This window comes from Rana temporaria, chromosome 4 (genome assembly GCF_905171775.1).
Source record: "Rana temporaria chromosome 4, aRanTem1.1, whole genome shotgun sequence".
In the NCBI taxonomy this organism is placed as follows: Eukaryota; Metazoa; Chordata; class Amphibia; order Anura; family Ranidae; genus Rana; species Rana temporaria.
Genome location: NC_053492.1, coordinates 240,694,855 through 240,714,208, shown reverse-complemented (window position 1 = coordinate 240,714,208; position 19,354 = coordinate 240,694,855). Strand labels below are relative to the sequence as shown.

General features: G+C 40.8%; 1 protein-coding gene across 2 annotated transcripts in view; it reads right to left on the bottom strand.

The window, feature by feature from the left end:
- Positions 1 to 7,871: 7,871 nt before the first annotated feature.
- Positions 7,872 to 19,354, bottom strand: part of ZNF292 (zinc finger protein 292) — a 110,633-nt gene continuing 99,150 nt past the window's right edge. For both annotated transcript variants that reach the window (XM_040350070.1, XM_040350069.1), the window contains exon 8: positions 7,872 to 15,898. In XM_040350070.1, the coding sequence (XP_040206004.1) occupies positions 8,870 to 15,898 (7,029 nt within the window). In that variant the 3' untranslated portion in view covers positions 7,872 to 8,869. The remainder of the gene's footprint in view (positions 15,899 to 19,354) is intronic.

Here is a 19,354-nt window from a genome sequence, read left to right as displayed (position 1 = left end):
ACAGCATTACAATGTCACCTGACCAGTGCTGCCAGTGTCCCTAATCGCTGCTACACCATAGAACTCGTTCACATGATCTATATTTGGATCGCTCTACAGAGAGCATGACACAGATGGTGGAGTTTTATGGCCTCATCTCGTTTAACCATTCACTCAAATGGGTTGTGATCGGTGGGCATACAGGAGGTAGAATTCCTGCCACAGTTGCAAAGCATCACAGCCTTGGCATGTGTACAACAACCAGGGCCACCGCAGGTAAAGGGGGGATAAAACAATGGCCCAACTGCAAGGTTTTACTTGCCCCCCCCATCAACCCCTAAAAAAAAAAATGCAGCCAGTCTGTCTCTAATCAGCACGACGCCCAGTCAATGTGGCCAGATCAGTGTAGTCAGCAACTGTGTTCCTGATCACCTCTACACAAGTCCCAGTGGCACCAGACCAGTATAGCCAGCATCAGTCATCCTAATCCCTGCCACACCAGTGCAGTGTTGACTCTGCCTGCACTGACCCTGGCTTGTTTAGGGACTATGTTTTTGCCTGCTGCCTGGTCCAAACCTATACCTATTTGCTGACCAGGTCTCTGCCTGCCGCCTGAACTTCTGACTACATTCCTAGAAGATACCAGTCCCAGCCAACCCCTGCAGACAACTGCACTCTTGGAACCACTGGAACTCTTGTTCTTCCATTCTTCAGCCTACTGTACTTCCTGGCAAGTAAACACGGCATTCCTGGGGGCAGCCATGTACCAGTAGGCTAGCTTGGCCTATAGGAACAAGGACAGCTTTAGGTCAATGTTTCTAAACTCCAGTCCTCAAGTAACCCCCAACAGGTCAGGGTTTCCCTTAGATGAAACGGCTCTGGCAATAACTAAGGCAGTGAAACTGATCATATCACCTGTGCAAAATAATGGAAAGCCTCAAAACAGGACCTGTTGGGGTACTTAAGGACTGGAGTTGAGAAACATTGCTGTAGGTGGCGCTACACTAAGCTATATTCCCTGACCACTCACAGAGGCAAACAGTACATTTGTTTTGCTACAATTGGTTGATTTGTGCGATATACAATGTCCAGTACATAATCGGACCCATAAATTAACCAGTAACAGCCCCAACTTGGAACAGTACCTTTAAGGAACTCCAGCCAAGCACTTCTGGCTGTGCAATGTGGGGTGTTCCGGGTGCTTTCGGGCACGCAGTCCTGTATGTGGGGCATGCAATACATTTAGTACTGTAGTGTGGGATGTGTCCCGTTCTGCAAGATGGCTACTCCGATTTCCAGTGTTCTGTCGATATGTGCTCACCATCGAAATGTGCCCATGCATGCATTCTGTGCAGGCACTTTGATGGTAAAGCACATATCAATAGAGCACCGGGACCAGCGTGGAACGCAAGCTGCCGTCAGTGACGTCATGCCACCTCCGTTCGTAAGTAGTAGTCGTTCGCAAGTCAGATGTTTGTAACTCGGGGACTGCCTGTATTATATAATAAATTATATTTATACATCTCTATCTTTCTGCTATAAAATACATAAAAACAAAAATCGAATTCAGGTGGGAGAAGATAACAGAGCACCTTTGTCTGCCAGATTGTAAGAAAACAGGGAATTTATTAGAATTCAAAAAGGCACCCACCCAGAAGACTCTTTCAAACCAAAATCATCAGATAAACCAAAGGATAGGCTCGCAAGGGTAGAATTGATTACTCGCTGGATTGCAGATTGTTGTTCAACTCCCTACAAGTCAAAGATTTCAGGGTTTTTACATCCATGTCTTTTTGGTCCAGAAACCATCAGGGAAGTACAGGATAGGCAAACAAAACTGCTGAAGAGATATTTAGATTTCAAATAGATTCATAAAAAATCTGATCTTTAAGGATGCCTTTAAGGCAACGATGGAGCTGCAAGACACTTATCTGCATGTACCAATCAGGCAGGAGCACTAAAGTCCTCCTCCTCAGTTTAGACGGAGCGTTGCCTTCAACACTGGCAATTTCAGAGCATGTCCGTATTGTCTCTTGACAGCATCCAGGATATTTACAAAGATTCTGGCTAAAGTGATGCCATATTTTTTTTTCCCAAGAAATCTTGATAATTCCCTAGACAACTTGACAAAGGGAAACTGTCCCAGGGTGTCCAGGTGGTCCTTTAAACTTTTCAGACATTAGGTTGGATTGTGTCTAACAGAGCAAAAGAGATTGAGTGATTTGGGCTCAGATGTACTCCAGAAATCTTCATAATTTTCTCAGATTGTGGGATTGCAGACACCAGGCCATGAATGGGTTAATGTCTCTATCCAGATTGGCTTCTCTAGGTCCTGCTTGGTGGGAGTAGCCTGCACATCTTAACTTGTATCAAGTTTCCGCCATTAAGATTAACACAGATACCAGCCTTTGGGGGGGTGGGGAGCTCATTCCAAGTATTGGCAAGGGCAGGACTCTGGTTACCAGAAGCAGCACAGTCAAAATGTTCTTTGGGCCCTTAAGGACCAGAGTTAGGCAAGAGACATACTTATCTTTTTAGACAATGCCACAGTAGTAGCTTATCTCTCTGCGGTTCACATCAAAGGAACCTTGAATATTCTCTAGCAGACTGAGCAGGGTACAGGTCAACAGCAGCAGTGGGAGTTCAAGTTTTCAAAGAGATCATAAGATGAGGGGTTCTGGAAGTAGATCTCTCTGCTTACAAGCAGAACAGGAAAAAGTGCAAACTTGCTCCTCCCTGGGAAAAAAATCTTCAGTCCTAGGCACGGATTGATACACCACTGGAACTTCAAGTTGAGTTACGCCTTCCCGCCAATAGTCCTGTTGCTCTTAGTAGCCAGGAAAATTGTTCAAGATCAAGCAGAGTGAACTTTGGCAGCTCCTTGGGGGCCCCGGAGAAGCTGGTTTTCAGCTCTGTTACATACAGTTTTCCCTCTTTAGATTCCACTGAATCAATGGATTTGTTATCCCAGGGATTGGTTGTTCATCCGATTGATGGTCTGGAGGTGGATCCTTACAAACAAAATAATTTCAGATAAGATAATTGAGACCCTTATCCGCAAGATGACGCTTAGGAGGTATCAATACCAAACACTTAGACCCTGGCAAGGATACAATTCCAAGAATTCTGGATTTTCTCCAAAAAAGTATTGAAAGAGGTTCATCACCCAGCAAACCTGTCTGCGCTTTTGGAAATTAGGTGGCAAAAATTGTTTATCAAGAAGATCCTAGAGGCCAGATAGATGTAGACCAAGGAAAGTCAAGACCCTACCACCATTGGATCTGTATCATAAAAAAACAAACAAACACAAAAAAAAAAAAAGTCACCAGGGGACCTTCTGAAGCTCTCAGATTTAGGTAGGAAAGATGCCACTCAAAATTATTTTTGTTAGCAATTACTTCAGCTAAGATTGCAAACATGCAGTCTGTCATGCAAGGATCTGTTTTTGACCATTCTGGAAGACAGTAATTCTTAGGCTGCATCCCTCTGTACCTCCATCTTCCATTTCTCAGAAACACTTACCAGTAAGACGAACCGTAGTAAGACGAACCATGGTAAGACGAACCATGGTTTTCATTCCACTGTAGAGAAAGCAGCCAAAGCCTAAGGCCTCGTACACACGACCGAACATGTCCGCGGACCAGTTTCCGCGGACATGTCCGACCGTGTGTACGGCCTAGCGGACAGGATTCCTGGCCGAGTGGATAGGTTTCCAGCGGACAAAAGTTTCTTATAGCATGCTAAGAAACTTGTCCGCTGGAAAGCTGTCCGGACATGTCCGATGGTTAGTATGACTCATCGGACATGTCCGCTGGTTATGACGTATAACCAGCGCCCCAAAATCCCGCGCATGCGTCGAATTGATTCGATGCATGCGTGAAAGCATTGTACTTCCGTGTCAGAGAACGTCGGTGTCGTTTACGTCACCGCGTTCTCTGTCCGCGGGAATTTTGGTCTGATGGTGTGTACACACATCAGACCAAAACCTCCCAGCAGACATGTCCGATGAAAACGGTCTGCGGACCGTTTTCATCGGACATGTCTGGTTGTGTGTACAAGGCCTAACAGTGATAACTCTGCTCTGAATTCAGAAGAAATGCAGTATCATTGCCACACACCATCACAGAAGCATGCATCAAGTGGATTCCACTGTCCGGCTGAAGGGGTATTTGCGATACTTTGCAAGGGGACTAAGAAAACTACTGTAAGTGCAGATGCATTTATTAGGTACAACATTTTTTGAAAGGGGGCCATAAGGTTCACATTGAAGTTGCTGACCTGGGACAAGCATAAAGGAGTTTCAACCTCACTCGCTGCATACTGGTACCTTGATGCCAGACAGCCCAACTAGAATGTTTCAGGAAATTGACCTACACATTTCTCTGCCATGCTTGTCAATGCTGAAGATGTTGGCTAACTGGCTGTTGGGTACATTTGTCAAATATTCTCAATTTACCCCTCAAGCTCAAAATTCTTCCTAATAAGTTCCACAGCCAAACCCTAAACAGCTGTACCAGAATAAATCCCCCCCCCCCCCCCAAGTAGGACTTTGCCATGATTAGTGAGGAGGGTGTAACAGGTTTGACACAAGTTTGCCTTAAAATGAACAGTGTAATCAGTGCATCAAATAATAATAATACCAATGTCGAAAAATAGAATCACCAAATACCAATCTAAAAAAGAAATGTGATTTTATTTAAGGCAATACTGGGCTACTTCACAAATTACCACCTTAAATATATACATTGCTTCACATAACTGTACACGTTTCATGAAATTTACAGAAATGTTAACACAGCATAGCATACAAGGTTGTACTGTGTTTCACTTAAAATTGGGCATGGGTAAACAAGGATATATTGGCAACAAAGTGATTCAACCTGGATAAATAGGCAAAGTGCCCGAAGTCATTACCTTTAAAAACTGACCCACTGCACCACAAGGATTCTGAATGCCCACTGCATGCTGCTTATGTTAATCAATTGGCTGTAAAGTCAGGTGATTAGTCAATAATCCTTTAATCCCTACATTTTCTAGTCATATGAGAGTCACAGGCAAGCCACAGCCTGCAGCAACTTTCCATTCCCTATACTTATGCATCTGCCAGTTACAACTTTTCAACATTGTCCCATAGGCCTGCTGCATCAAATGAACAAGCACATCAACAAGCGTGTGTGACAGAACAGCAAAGCGGAGTGTACTCCCACAAATTCTCATAAGACTAACAAAAAAAAAACATTTTCAGAAACCCAACTTTTACAAGTGCAACTCCAGACTAAACAGACTGATTAAAAATAAGTATGCAAGCTGTTTTACCATTGTAAAAAAAATTCTGCTCTGCCATTTTTGGGATTGTTTCATCACTGCAACCATAAGGATCATTGCTACTTCATGGTTTAGCTTTTCTGCTTCACCCTTCTGCTTACTGGGCAGGGTTGATGATGCTGAATAAATTATCCAATGAACATGCTGTGGAAAGTTGACAAGGGTGCAAACTTAATTAGGAAATTAATGTTACCAGCTGCAGTGTGGCAGGTGTGTGTAACCGACAAGACTGGCTGGACAAAATTACAGCAGGCATTTCAGAAGTATTTAGCTGTTTAACTTAATCCATAAAATTAAAGGGGTTGTAAAGGTTTGTCTTTTATTCTATTGCTATGACCCTATTTAGTTCAACCTGAGGTTAAAGGGGTTGTAAAGGTTTGTTTTTTATTTTCTAAATAGGTTCCTTTAAGCTAGTGCATTGTTGGTTCACTTACCCTTTCCTTCGATTTCCCTTCTAAATGTTTTTTTTCTTTGTTTAAAATCTCTCACTTCCTGTTTCTCCTCATTAAGCTTTCCACCATCATTCGAGCGGTGGAAAGTCATTTAAAACAGCTTACTGAGGAGGAACAGGAAGTGAGAAATTCAGACAAAGGAAAAAAAAAACATTTAGAAGGGAAATTGAAGGAAAGGGTAAGTGAACCAACAATGCACTAGCTTAAAGTAACCTATTTAGAAAATAAAAAACAAACCTTTACAACCCCTTTAACCTTAGGTTGAACTAAATAGGATTATAGCAATGCTAGTGGCCATACGTGCATGCCATCAGGTGATTGAATTTGGCACATTTAAAATTAAATAATTACTGGTGCCATGTTTAAATTCAAAATAAATTTCCTGCAAAAAAAGCCATTCACCCTAAAATTTGTTGAGTCAGCTTATAAACGTATTAAGGACATTCAGGTACCATGTGGCACAGCAAGGCTTGTAACATTTAATGCATCAAAATCACTAGCCTTTGTTGGGAGATTTTCTTTGGTCTTTGTCTAAAGATTGAAATGAAAATTAACCATTGTTTTAAATTTACTAAATGAAATGCATAACTGACCACTATATTGAAGAAGCAGTGTTAGAAAAAATGTAAAGAATCCCTCTGACCTTTTGTATCCATCGAATGTATGATCCTTTTAGGGCTGTGTGACATTTACTAATATTCATTAAAATATTATGCTTTTAGCCTGAATACTTCTTTCCATAGCTGCTCTGCTATACAAATATACAAAGAGCCGACTGAGATACATTTGCTATTATAAGTCCTGAAAGCTGAATATGATAAAATGTTATCTGACAAACATTATCTATAATATATCCTCTTTTGGGAAGTTCCGCAAATATCAGTTACATGATTAACATACAGATGGTATAGTTTTATTTGGCAATGCCCTTTGTAGGATTTTTCTGTATAACTTAAAAAAGCCATCCTCTGTGTAAACTCCTCAGCAGAGATAAACACAATCTTAAAATGGTTTTAAAACATATGAATATTGTAGTAAATTAAATGAAGGTGCATGTTTTATCACTTTTGTCAATCATGTGTTTTACAACTATTAAAACCCAAAAGGTAAATACTTCCCACACTAAACATTAGTGCTACCTGGGGATTACCAACTACTATAGTTTTATTCATTAAGAGACTCAGGCAGAGACCATTCTGGCTTACACAACACAAGAGACTCCCAATTACTTCTTAGCGGTAATAGCCTTACACAGGCTGAAAGACTAAATGGAATAAAATCAATAAATGGCTCTATTCATGCTGTAACAGTGTTGGAGGTATCTCTGCTGCCAATTAATGTATCCAGTCAGTTGCAGCAGCAGACTGAATACCTGAACAGTGTCTGCAACTTCTAGGCTGCAGATAGCGTTTGGCTGAGCTTTTCCACCTGCCAGAGTCAATTTTTAAAATGACCTCAAGGCATGTGGTGTCGACGGGGTAGTCCAGGGCTCAAATTTTATCCAATTCAGCAGGAAGCAGCTGAAACTTGAGCTTTGCGTGGCTAGCATTAGATTATGTATTAGAGAAGAGGTGGCCAACACTATTTTGTGGTATATGTAATGGCAGATCTGTCCAGAGCCACTAATAAAACTGCATTGGAACCTTTTTAATAGCACAGATAGGTGGGTCATTTAAGATGTGTAAAACCATTTTATATGTCCAGTTAGATTGTAAAACAGCACTTTAAAAGGATAATTTTTATTTTTTAATTGCCCATTAGAGACCTGTAAAAGATATATATATATATATATACACACACACATACATATATATATACACATTATATATATATATATATATATATATATATATATATATATATATATATATATATATACACACATATATATATATATATATACACACACACACACACATACACACATATACATACATACACACACACACACACACACAATACACACACACAATACACACACACACACACACACACACACACACACCCTACCATGCAAATTCACGGTGTGGAGTTGGTGGAGTATAATTCAGTACATACAATGTGTGAGGCAAGTTGCTGTAGAATTACTATTCAATCCAGAACTAGCAAAAAAAACAAAAAAAAAAAACACATGTTTTATTAGGGCATAAATAAAAAATAAAAATAAATGTCTTACAGCTTGCTTTCATCTAACTATTGACACCTTACTAACATGGAAGGTGGATGTCAAAAAAAATCTCATGAATATGTATTTCAGTTGTAGTGTTGCTGTATGGGAAAATCCACAATGGCTGCCAAAGAGAATCATCATTTTAGACTGGACAAACAACTTGCAAAGAAAAATTAAATGCGAGTGTCCACCTATTTTTGAAGTGGCACAGAGTAGGTTTAAAATAAGTCTGAAACAGATCCACCTCCAGCTTAAAGCCGAGAACCCCCTTTAATCCCACACAAACCAATTTCTGGTCATAAGCATTAAATACGTAAGCTGTAAAAGTAACACGGTTTCAAGCATTTACACAATAAAAACTTTCAATATATGTTCTGTATAAGTATTTACATAAAATGTGCAACCCAAGGTAATTTCAATACAAATTTACTTTTAAAAAAGTGATCACTTGATTACAAATTAAAATCCAGAATATAAATGTGAATTTAATAGTTTACACTTAGGCAGCAAATGTGTTAATGTGATATTTACAAAAGGAAAAAAAACAACACACAGAGGGCCAACAAAGAAACCCCAAAAAAATATATACAAGTACATTGTTATACAGGAGCTGTGAGCTTGGTAAATATACCAAATATCACACAGTACACAAATTGTTAATTTGTGGAAAGGACAATTTATCAGTAGAAATATTGAACTTTTCTTATATACACACAGAACTGAATAAACAATTTAAATCATCTAGTCCCATAGGGATAATGGAATAAAAACTATGCATGACTTGTGTCATGACTTTTTTTTTTTTTTTTTTTTTGGCCATGTTAGGTCACTTGTAAAAAAAAAACAAAAAAAAAACAAACTCATAAAATTACATTTGCATGCTTGATGGTTTCTAGTTCACAATAAAAAAATAACAAAAAAATCTGAATATCCTAGGATCTCCCTACAATGTATTTTCGATATCAAGGTCTACGTTTTGTTCCTTCGCAATGCTAAAGGGTTCGTCTTTCAAAATGGGGTGCTTTTTAAGAATCACAGCAGGTTTCAGTTCATTGAGCTGCTTCACAACAAGTTCTATGTAGTCATTGAATGCCTCAACTAAAACAATCTTTACATTTTCTAGGTTAGGTAGCTGCAAAGGGTTAGCAAAAAGTAAATGTATATCCGAGTCAGAGTCTTCATCCTCAGACACATGTTCCCTTTCCTCAATTGGCTGCTGTTCTGTCTGTGTGTCCAAGCTTGAATTACTTTTCTCTACGGTTTTCTTTTCCTTGACAACGGATTCCTCAATAAACTTAAGGAATGAAACTTCAAATCCCATAGGTTTGAATGAGCTCAAGTCAAATGCTGGTGTGTCCTCAGGAACAATATCAGCAACCAAGGTCTCATCACAGCCAACTGGGCTGCTAGATTCAGCAGACAATATATCTGGCGTTGCAACTTTTCTCTTCTTATTTGGTGTGGCTTGCTTTTGTTTATTGGTTCTTTTTACAGCAACACCACTTCTTTGTGGCTCCGAATGACATGAACTTGTATCCTGGAGGTCACTACTGACACAAGAGGACACCCTTGCTTGGCTTTCTGAGCTGGTGCTGTCCTCATTGCTTAGTTTTGAAATGAATAGTTCAGTGAGTTCATCCATCTCATCTTTATCATTTTCACTCTGCTGAGAGGTTGAAAGGGTGGATTCATCTCCACTTTCAAGTATAGTTTGGTGGGATTGTTTTTGCTGGGTATCGGTGGATAAAACAATGGTTTCCTGGATATCTGGTTTTGTAGGGCTAGCTGGTTCTATGCTGGGAGATGGAGTAATTTTAGCTATGGGTCGACCACGTCTTCTGCAGACAACTAGTGATTTTTTGTATCTTACAATGAATGCCCTGGATAATTTGTGGCATTTATAATGCCTAATAACATTGTGTTCATTAGCAACAACAGATGTACAACCCTGTATCATACATGGGTATTGTTTCATATTACTCTCAGGGCACTCTGCTATGGCAACATCTTTATCCTTCAACGTATAGGTTTGTTTTCCGTATTTTAGAGTCAATGGTCCAGTTTTAATTTGCTCAGATTTACCTTTGACATCTCTAAAAATTTTGCTGCCTTTGCATCGCTTGGTTTTAGGAACTTCATTGCCCAAAATGACACATTTTTGTTTTGGCACTCTGGGTCTTTCCTTCTGAACTTTCTCTTCTGTGTTTTCTTGATCGCCAATACTTATTTTTCTTGGTCTGATTAGATGCTCCTTATGTTTGTCTTTGTGCTTGTGAAAAATATGCCTAAGCAGATTTGACCGCGTTGCATAAAAACGGTCACAGGCTTCAATATCACACTTGTACATTTCTTCACCATCAAATTTTGGCTGCTTCATTTTCAAGCCATGGACTTCCTCAAGATGTTCAATATAACTAGTACAGGTTGTAAAAGTAGCTGTACACTGACTCTGATCACAGTCAAACTGTCCTACACTTGAAGAAACCACATGTTCAATTTCATCTGCAATCATCTCATGAAGTTTCACATAATGCTGAATTAAATTAGCAAAGCTAGCAAATATTCGAGAGCAATCAGTCTCAGTACAACGGAACTCTTTAATGCTACCGTCTCCCTCCTCTGCCTCCATTTTCAAATCTTCTCCTGAGAATTTAGGCGTCTCAAGCTTGTGAATAGCTTGATAATGAAGCATTAGGCTTTGCTGTATGCTAAAAGCCGCCGTGCAGCCTTGGTGAACACACTTATAAGGTTTATAAGAAGTGGGCCCCTGATTAGACTTGGCTTCTTTCTGCATTGCTCTTTTGCGTTTAAGTTCTTTCTCTTTTCGTTTTCTTTTGATTTTTGGGCCTCTCTTGTTTTTCTGATCTAGTAGTGCAAGTTGTGACTCCATAACTGGCAATTCAGGAGGTGGCTTTGTGTCCTCAACTTTAGGGGATTCCTCAGCTTTTACAGGTAGCAATTCTTGAAATACATCCGGTTCTATTTTTGTGATTTCTTGAGCATCATCATACGACTCTGCACACCTTTTCACTTCCGGGCTTCCATTTGGCATTTCAGGGGAAGAGAAGTCGTTACTTTCACTAGCAGATTTTTTACCATGGGGTCTTTTAATTTTTAATTTGATCATATCCTCAGAGGTAAAATTATGCATTGCTTGACAATGTGCTCGAAGATTTGAATTTCTGGTAAAAGTTTTTGTACATGAAGCAACAACACACTTGAAAGGGGCAAACTTTAGTTGATGCTTTTTGATCTCTTCAAGTTTTTCAGTTGTGTAATAATGAACTTTTGTATAATGCTTAAATAAAGCATCCTTAGTCATTGCACAGTAGTTACAAGTCTCCTCGCGGCAAATAAAAGGTTTTGCAATGTTTGTGTCAGATAATAAAGATACTTCAGAGGGTTGTTCAGCAACAAGACTGTGACTTGGATTGGGGACAATTACACTGGACATTATGGGCAAAGCTTCACTAGAGATGCAATTCTCTTCTGATGGAACGTTTCCAAACGCCACACCATCCACAAGCTGAAGATTCTGTACCAGGTTCATGATCTCTAGAACTTGGTCATCATAAATGGTGGTGGTTTCTTGGGTTGGGGAAACTGAGCAGACCGGTATGTTCATTTTGTTAAGTGGGCTAGCAGCAGTGCTAGCTGACATTACATTATGCACAACGTCTGGTAATTCATCATCTACACTAACATTCGCTGCAATTTGACTTGGGGTCAAAGAAGAGTGAGGTTCTTGAGCATTCCTATTAATAGTATATACTTCGTTGGCAGCTGGACTCAAATTATCGAATGTCTTCTCTCTGAAGTCTTGGTGGATATCAAGCTTGTCTGTGCACTCAGATGTGTTGGGTGGGAGGATTGGTAAATTGCTTTTTTCTTCTTTTACAGCAAGGTGACATAATGCCGGTGTTTCTGAGCTAGCCTTGATGCTTTCATTTAGACAAGACATGAGCAGTTCTTTGTCAGCATTACTCAAATTCTTTGCTATATTTTCTAGCAACTCAGAACCATAGGTCATAAGATTTGGCTGCATATCCATTGACATTTGCAGATTTCCTCCCACCGCTGCCAAAATATTTCTTGCTAGTTCATGTGTAGCCTCAGCTGCAACGGGTGTGTCTGTTTTCTTCTTTTTCTTAGAAGTGCTGCTCCTTTTCTTGACAGCAGTTATGCAAGAACTACGTGGACCACTAATTACTGACACTCTAGCGCTGTTCACTTGTTTGGGTACATCATGGTTTTCCACAGCTGAATTAACCAAAGGATTTGGGCATAAATCACCACCAGTATTTAAAGGCTCTCCGCCAGGAATATGTATTCTAACAGAACTGTCGGCATGAAGGGTCCCTAAGCTCGGAACAGCCTGTGAACTGCAAGTGGTTGTTAGGGCATGCCTTTCGACAATATTTGTTGGGTCGGTTGAATTCATTTGTGGGGTGCAGGGTACACAGCCATTTAACAAACTATTAGAAGACAGCTGCCTGTTGGAATCATTTTCTGGGTCTACAAAACTTTGTTTGATAGCATTTGCTTTATTCTCATTGGGGCTAAAACTGGATAAACTAGGATTCATAAACTCTGTAGTAATATATGGCACACTTTCACTTCCTGGCTGGCCAGATGAAAGAAAATGTTCAGGTTTAACAGTGACTTCTGGACTAAAAGTCTGCTGCGGTGGCATTTGTGCTTTTTGGTTTGGACTAGATGAAAGAATCATGCTTGCCAAAACAGAAGGCTGTCCATCTTCCTGTGAAAGTAGTGGGGGAACGCCATAATCATTATGTGGCTTACAAACCGCTCGTTTTGACAAATGGCCACCTAAAGACCGTGGGTTACTGAAAGCTCTAAAGCATCTGCTACAAATAAATTTGCCATCTTTGATAATTGCAGGATATTTTGCACGAGGGCTATGCTTGACTCTTTTCTCTTTATTTCTTGCTGGCCCGCTAGTTGTGGCATTTTTGTCTGGAGAGTTTGAAAGCATGCTAGATGATTTTTCCAAGTTAAAGCTTGCATCCATGTCTGTGCTGTCAACTTGTTTGGAAAAGGACGCGTCTGTGTCAACATCCTCTTTCATGAACACTGAATTTGGAGCTTCACTTCCAGTGAGAACATGGTCTGCATTTCCCCCCAGTTGAGAAAACATGGTGCTTCCACTAAGGGAGGACATAACTGGCAAAGGATCATTCTCTGTTGGCATTGGCAAAAAAGGATCAGATCCATTTTCAAATTTCATGGGTAAGACCTTTGCCAAATCTTCGATTTGTGAAGTCATGCCAGTATTATTCAGATTTCCAACCTCAGTGCTCAGTGTTTCTGCAACATTTTTGGATATTTCTTGGGTCAAAACAGTTTCTACAGGATTGAGTAATGGATTCACCAAGTTATCAAGATGTGTTGGGAAGACTGAATTAGGAAGGTGTTGCAACTGATTAGAGAAGTTGTGGTTTGCAGTGCCCTGTAAGTGTGGCTGGATGGAGTTATTGGTGACATCTGGTCTCAGGAGTATGGAATAAGTAGCGCTATCAAGAGGTGGTAATGGTGTTCCAGGTTTGTGTTTCTTTCTATTCTTGCGCTCGGTCTTAAATGCATCGTAATGTTCTGGGTGAGTACTCTTCATGTGTTTACCAATGCTCTGAACAGAATTGTATATTCTTGTACATCCCTCAGCATTGCATTTAAACCTTTCAGTTGGTGCAGGTGCAACAGGGGTGACTGAGGCATCACAGACAGGTTGCAAAACATTTGAGAGTGCATTGCTTGTTTCAAGGGACAATAACATATTTTCAGATTTTGAATTTTCTTCATATCCAGACAGAATTAGATTTTCACACAATTGGCTAGCTTGGTTGTGTACATTAAATGGCATTATACTATTTATTTGTTCCTGACCTTCCAGTTTACTTTTATCTGTATTTAAAACACCAGTTTGCGCTTTCTTTGAGTTATCCTGACCGCTGTTTTTGCCATCCTGAAATAAAGCAAAATTTTGGACTTTAAAACCTGGGAGTGCCATCTTTTGTGTTTCACTGGCATGGTCTATATTTCCACTTGGAAGAAGTTTGTTTTGATTTGATAGATCATGGAAGCCTACAGGCACAGGTAGCAGCTTAAAATTTCCTGAATCCCCTGGAAAAGCAGCGGAAGCCAACATGTCAGCCTTGGGTAGTATATTGCGAGCATGGGATGGCGACACTAAAACCTGAGTTAGCAAATTCTTAGCGGGTAGAACATGAGTTGGTGGCGTAATAAGTTGGTCTATCAAATGTTTGGAATTTTTTACTTTACAGCTGCCGACAGCTGCCCTTTTCTGTGACTGTAGTGACTTTTCAGGTACACCAGCATCTTTACATATGACAGAACCTGAAATTATTGCAGAGTGTACTGGCTCTACTTTAATGTTCACATTACCACATGGCAGCAGTTTTTCTTCAAACTTAACACCTTCAATGTTTACACCAGTCTTTGTAACATCAGTCAACGCTTCACTTTTACTGGACTCTGGCAGTGTGGTTTCAGTAGCATGCTCACTCAGGTGCTGTTCTAACTGAAGCTGAGAACGAAAGATCTTTCCACAGCCAGCATGCTTGCATGTGAAGGTATTATAGTGTTGTGCTTCATGGTCAAAAAGCATGTAGGCGGCAGAAAATATTCTCCCACAGTTGGGAAACATGCACTTTGCTTTAAAATTTCGATGCTCCTTTCGATGTGCCAATAAGTCTGTGTAAGTCTCAAAGCTTGCCTTGCATTTCATTTGTATGCAAATGTATGGTTGGCTTCCACAATGCATTTGTAAATGATCATTTAAGTGAGTCAGGCTAACAAACTGCCGTCTGCAATATTGGCAAACTACTTTCTTACTTTGTATCTCAAGGAAACGTGTAGCCTCCTCACTGTCTTTGTGCCCCCTCACATGTGCAATTAAATTTTTGAAGTACTTAAATCCCTTGTTGCAAAACTGTACAGGACAGGGGAACTCATTGACAGTTTTTTCAGGGTGGAAATTCCCAGACTTATCTTTGTCATCATTTTCATCAGAATTGTCATTATCATTGAAAACTATAAAGTCATCTGAGTAAAAAGTGTTCTTTTTCACTTGCCTCTCTTGTTTTATAACGGTTTCTGGTTTCTTACAAACAGGCTCCTTTTTAGGTAACTTTGGCAATCGCTTGACAGGTTTCATGGTTTCCAGTCTCTCTTTGCAGGATTGCTTAACATGCAATGTTACATGAGGAATAAAGGTTTCTTTAGTGGTATATTGTTTTGCACATATTGGGCAGCTGAAGATGCCATCTATACAATGTTTTTGTGCATGACGGATGATCCGGTGACCAAGAAACTCCTTGTCACATAACACACAGTACTGCATATAAGCTTGCCAATTTCTAAATCGTGCCGAAACATATCCATGTTCTCTCATTTTTTTAATTGGTCTCTTTTTTTTCTTTTCTTTGTAAACCTCCTGAATAGGGGGAGCATCAAAGCTTTCAAATCCATTTTCTGTAGCATCCTTTGTAAATTCCTGGTAACTATCCATTTGATCATATGCTTCATTATCGTTCAACTCATCAATAGAAGACACGATAGATGCCTGTTCTCCCATTAAAGCAAGGCATTGACGCTTTAAAGTTTTCCAATCCCAAAACTCTGGATCAAAAGGCCATCTAGTTTTCAAGACCAACAGTAGTTCACACCGCAGTGAGTTTGGTACAGGAAGACTTTCCTCATCATATTTTTGGTCTGGCTGATTGTATAGCATTTCAACAGCATAGTATGCATCCACAGTGGGCTCCAAAAGAAACTCTGTGAGTTGACAGGCTCTCTTAACCTCCAGATCATCAGGTAATAAACAGGAGATTGTCTTGCAGATAGAGATTTTAACCTTGGCATTTTCACTTGACTCTAATCGCAGGGCTCGGACACACAATTCAATACAGGTTGGAAGTCCTGCAGCTTCAGTCTGGAACATGAAAAAAAAAAAAAAATTACTAAATTAGCACACATTTTTAAAGGAAACAAAAACAGCATTCATGTGGAGAAGAAATACTAAACACACAAAGTGACCCATTCATAAAGCAAAAAAAAAAAAAAAAAAAGACAGCAGAAGGAAGATATTCCAAACTGATCGCTACATAACCAACCAGCTTCTTAAAATTGTGATACATTTTAGATCACCTCCCTGAACATTCATCCATGATTATATTGAGGTTTATTTGTACCTAAAACCAATGTCAGATTTGATGTGTCTGTATAGGCGTTTTATGCATTGGGGTAAAAAGGCTTTTAGTTGCTGACTGGCATGTGCCACCAGAGGATGCAGCTTCCTATGGTGGCCCATGAAGAGGGGAAGCTGGGAGTGGTGGCAGAGGACCCCAGAAGAGCATCAGGGCTACTTACAAAAAAAAGGCCTTTAGAAACCATTTAAGGTTGCTTTAAATCGGGGATATGCAATTAGCGGACCTCCAGATGTTGCAGAACTACAAATCCCATGAGGCATAGCAAGACTGACAGCCACAAGCATAACACTCAGAGGCAGAAGCATGATGGGACTTGTAGTTTTGCAACAGCTGGAGGTCCGCTAATTGCATATCCCTGCTTTAAATCAACAGGGGAGCATTACATTTGACCTTAATTTTATTTATTTTTTTTGTATTTTCTAAGCACGATAAAATCTGTTAGTGTGGGGGCGTGGCTGGCTGAGGAGCGAGATGGCTGCCTGAAATCTCAGCTCCGCTCAGCCGAGGGATAAGCAGCAACACATGGCATCAGACCGGCACATATCTCCCCTCTCTGACACACCAGAGGGGAGAGGAACCAGTGGGCACCCGATCGGCATGTCCAGGAGGAGAGCCGCAAGCCTGCAGCAGCCGCACCGTCTCACAGATTACTTTGGCAGAGCAGACATGCTGACTACTAAAGATTGCGCCCTGTCACTCACAGCCAGGGACTCACAGGAACATCCTGAAAACCTGGAAGAGATGGACAGCTCGGCTCCACACACAGAATCCTCTCAGCCCTCACCTGCTGATCAAGGCAAGAGAGCTACACAATCTCGAGCCCTCTCTCCCACTAAACCCCTCAGCTCAAAAAACAAACAAAAAAACACAGCACTGGGATCCTCCAGCAACCATAGGCCATGAAGCACCATCCTCCGACTCCCTGGCCACACGGCCTGCCTCTGACCAGCCAGCCTCCGAGCACACACTCAAGCTTATGTTGTTGTCATTACAGCAGAATATGCGTAATGAATTACCTCCATCTCCATGTTACACTCCAGAATAGATCAAGTGGAGGACCACACAGATACTGATTAAAATCCAGTAGTGCACTGTCTCCCATTGCATATGCTCAGTTGCTCTCCATTTTTACAGCACTGCTGAATTTGTAGAGGTTGATCTACAGACAGCCTTATGAAAGAAAATGCTACCGGCGCAAAGTAAACAAATAGATATCTATTGATTCAGTCTGCTGCAATCCTAGAGTGGAATAAATGTAATGTAACCAATTGTGGATTGCACTGACTATTGTTCTCAATCTATGGTGCAAAATACGTTTATAAATAGGTGGGTAATTATACCCTGCTACTTGTGAAGAAAATACTTACAGCTAATGCTTAATTAATATAGGGTGCCAAATCAAATACAAGTATATCATAAAATATTTTGAATCACAATGTGCAGTATTCCCAGAAAATATTCAATAATAAATCAACCCAGTGGGGGTGCCAGGACACCTGTGCAATGGTCTGTTGCGGGGAAAGAAAAGAAAAAAGGAGCGTGCACCAACCTAGTGCATGATCACTTAAAGGGATTTTATTAGATAAATTAAAACAATGGTCATACTCACAAACGGAGTTGAAAGACAGCGCTTATCAGACAATTGAACTCCGTTTGTGAGTATGACCATTGTTTTAATTTATCTAATAAAATCCCTTTAAGTGATAATGCACTAGGTCAGTGCGCCCTTTTTCTTTTATAGATTTATGAATTCCCGTGATTCTGAGGAGGGCTGCAAGATTTTAGACTTTACACTGAAATTGGATGACGTTGCCCTATAGCAGGAAAACACCAGAGTGCAGGAGAATTTTGTGTGCTGTTGCAGGGAAAGTCTGCGGGGAGAATTGTGCTGCGCGCCTTTCAAGAAGCCAACACTAGAGGCCAAAATCCCACACCAAAATGGCCACCAGACGCAGAGGAAAAAAAAAAAAAAGGGACGCGACCACAAGAAAATGGCCGCCCGCCATATCAACCTGTGCCACAGTGTGGCCACGTCAAAATGCAATAGAAACAGCAGGCATACAAAAAAATGGCGTCGGTGATGCCAAAATGGCGGCGGAGCACCACAATGTGGGAAATGTGACAGAGCAGGGAAAGGGAGGATAGGAGTACCCCCTAATCCCAGGAATGCCCAGCTGTTTTAACGCGACGAGGCAGGAGGAACCGTACTTACCCGTCCATGCGAGGACCTGCTGGTGCGTTCCTGACAGGGCTACAACCAAATTGGAGTAGCTGTCGGCCTGGTCCACTGTGAGTGAGACAACAAAACAGCCCAGTCATATGTGGACCCTGAAGCAAAAAGCCCACCGGCCACCCCTGGAGCCATGGGGTATGTCATGGCCGACCCAGCGCGTAGCTAAGGTCTGCTCACGCTCGATGGCCGGACTGGGGAGACTACAAGGATCTATAATATCCAGCCTGTCACCCAGCCAGCAGTTGATAGAAGAATCGCAACATAAAAACATTTCTTCAGGGCACTGGGCCCAAAAGGGAGCCACGCCCTTCTCCTCTGCTAGGCAGAAAAAAAAAACTGAGACCGCATGCTGCAGGGCGGAGGGTTAATGTCCGGAGGGACTGACCCCTGGGCGGGACTGTTCAACTCTGTTAAAGTAACATGTTTTTAAATGTCTAACATGTTCTGCCTAGTCCTCTCCTATGAACAGGAACATAACCCATATGTCAAGATTTGTGAAGGTTGTGTCAGTCCATGGACGAAAAGAGAAATGCTATATTTTCCCTTATACTCAGCAGGGATTTGAACCCTGTGTTTGTTTTTTGTTTTTTTAATTACACACACTAAAAGCAGAACAGCCTGCTCTGCATTCAACACATGGTCGTGGAGGCTCTGCTTATGTTGTACCATTTCCTACTAGTAACTACTGTGCAAATGTACACACGTGTATGCTGTTCAGACTGTCAAATGTACAATAGGATTCATCAATAAATAGATTAATGTAATGTAATGAGCTATAGTTTTTAATTTTAAAACAAATTTTTTTCTTTTAAGACATGCACAACCAACAGTCAATGATGTACAGGCAATATAGTTCACAACTAAAACCAGTTTGGGTCCCTTTCTAGGTATTGTGGGCCAAATCTTCAAAGGAGATACGCAGGCGGAACTGCTGTTCAGCCTGCAT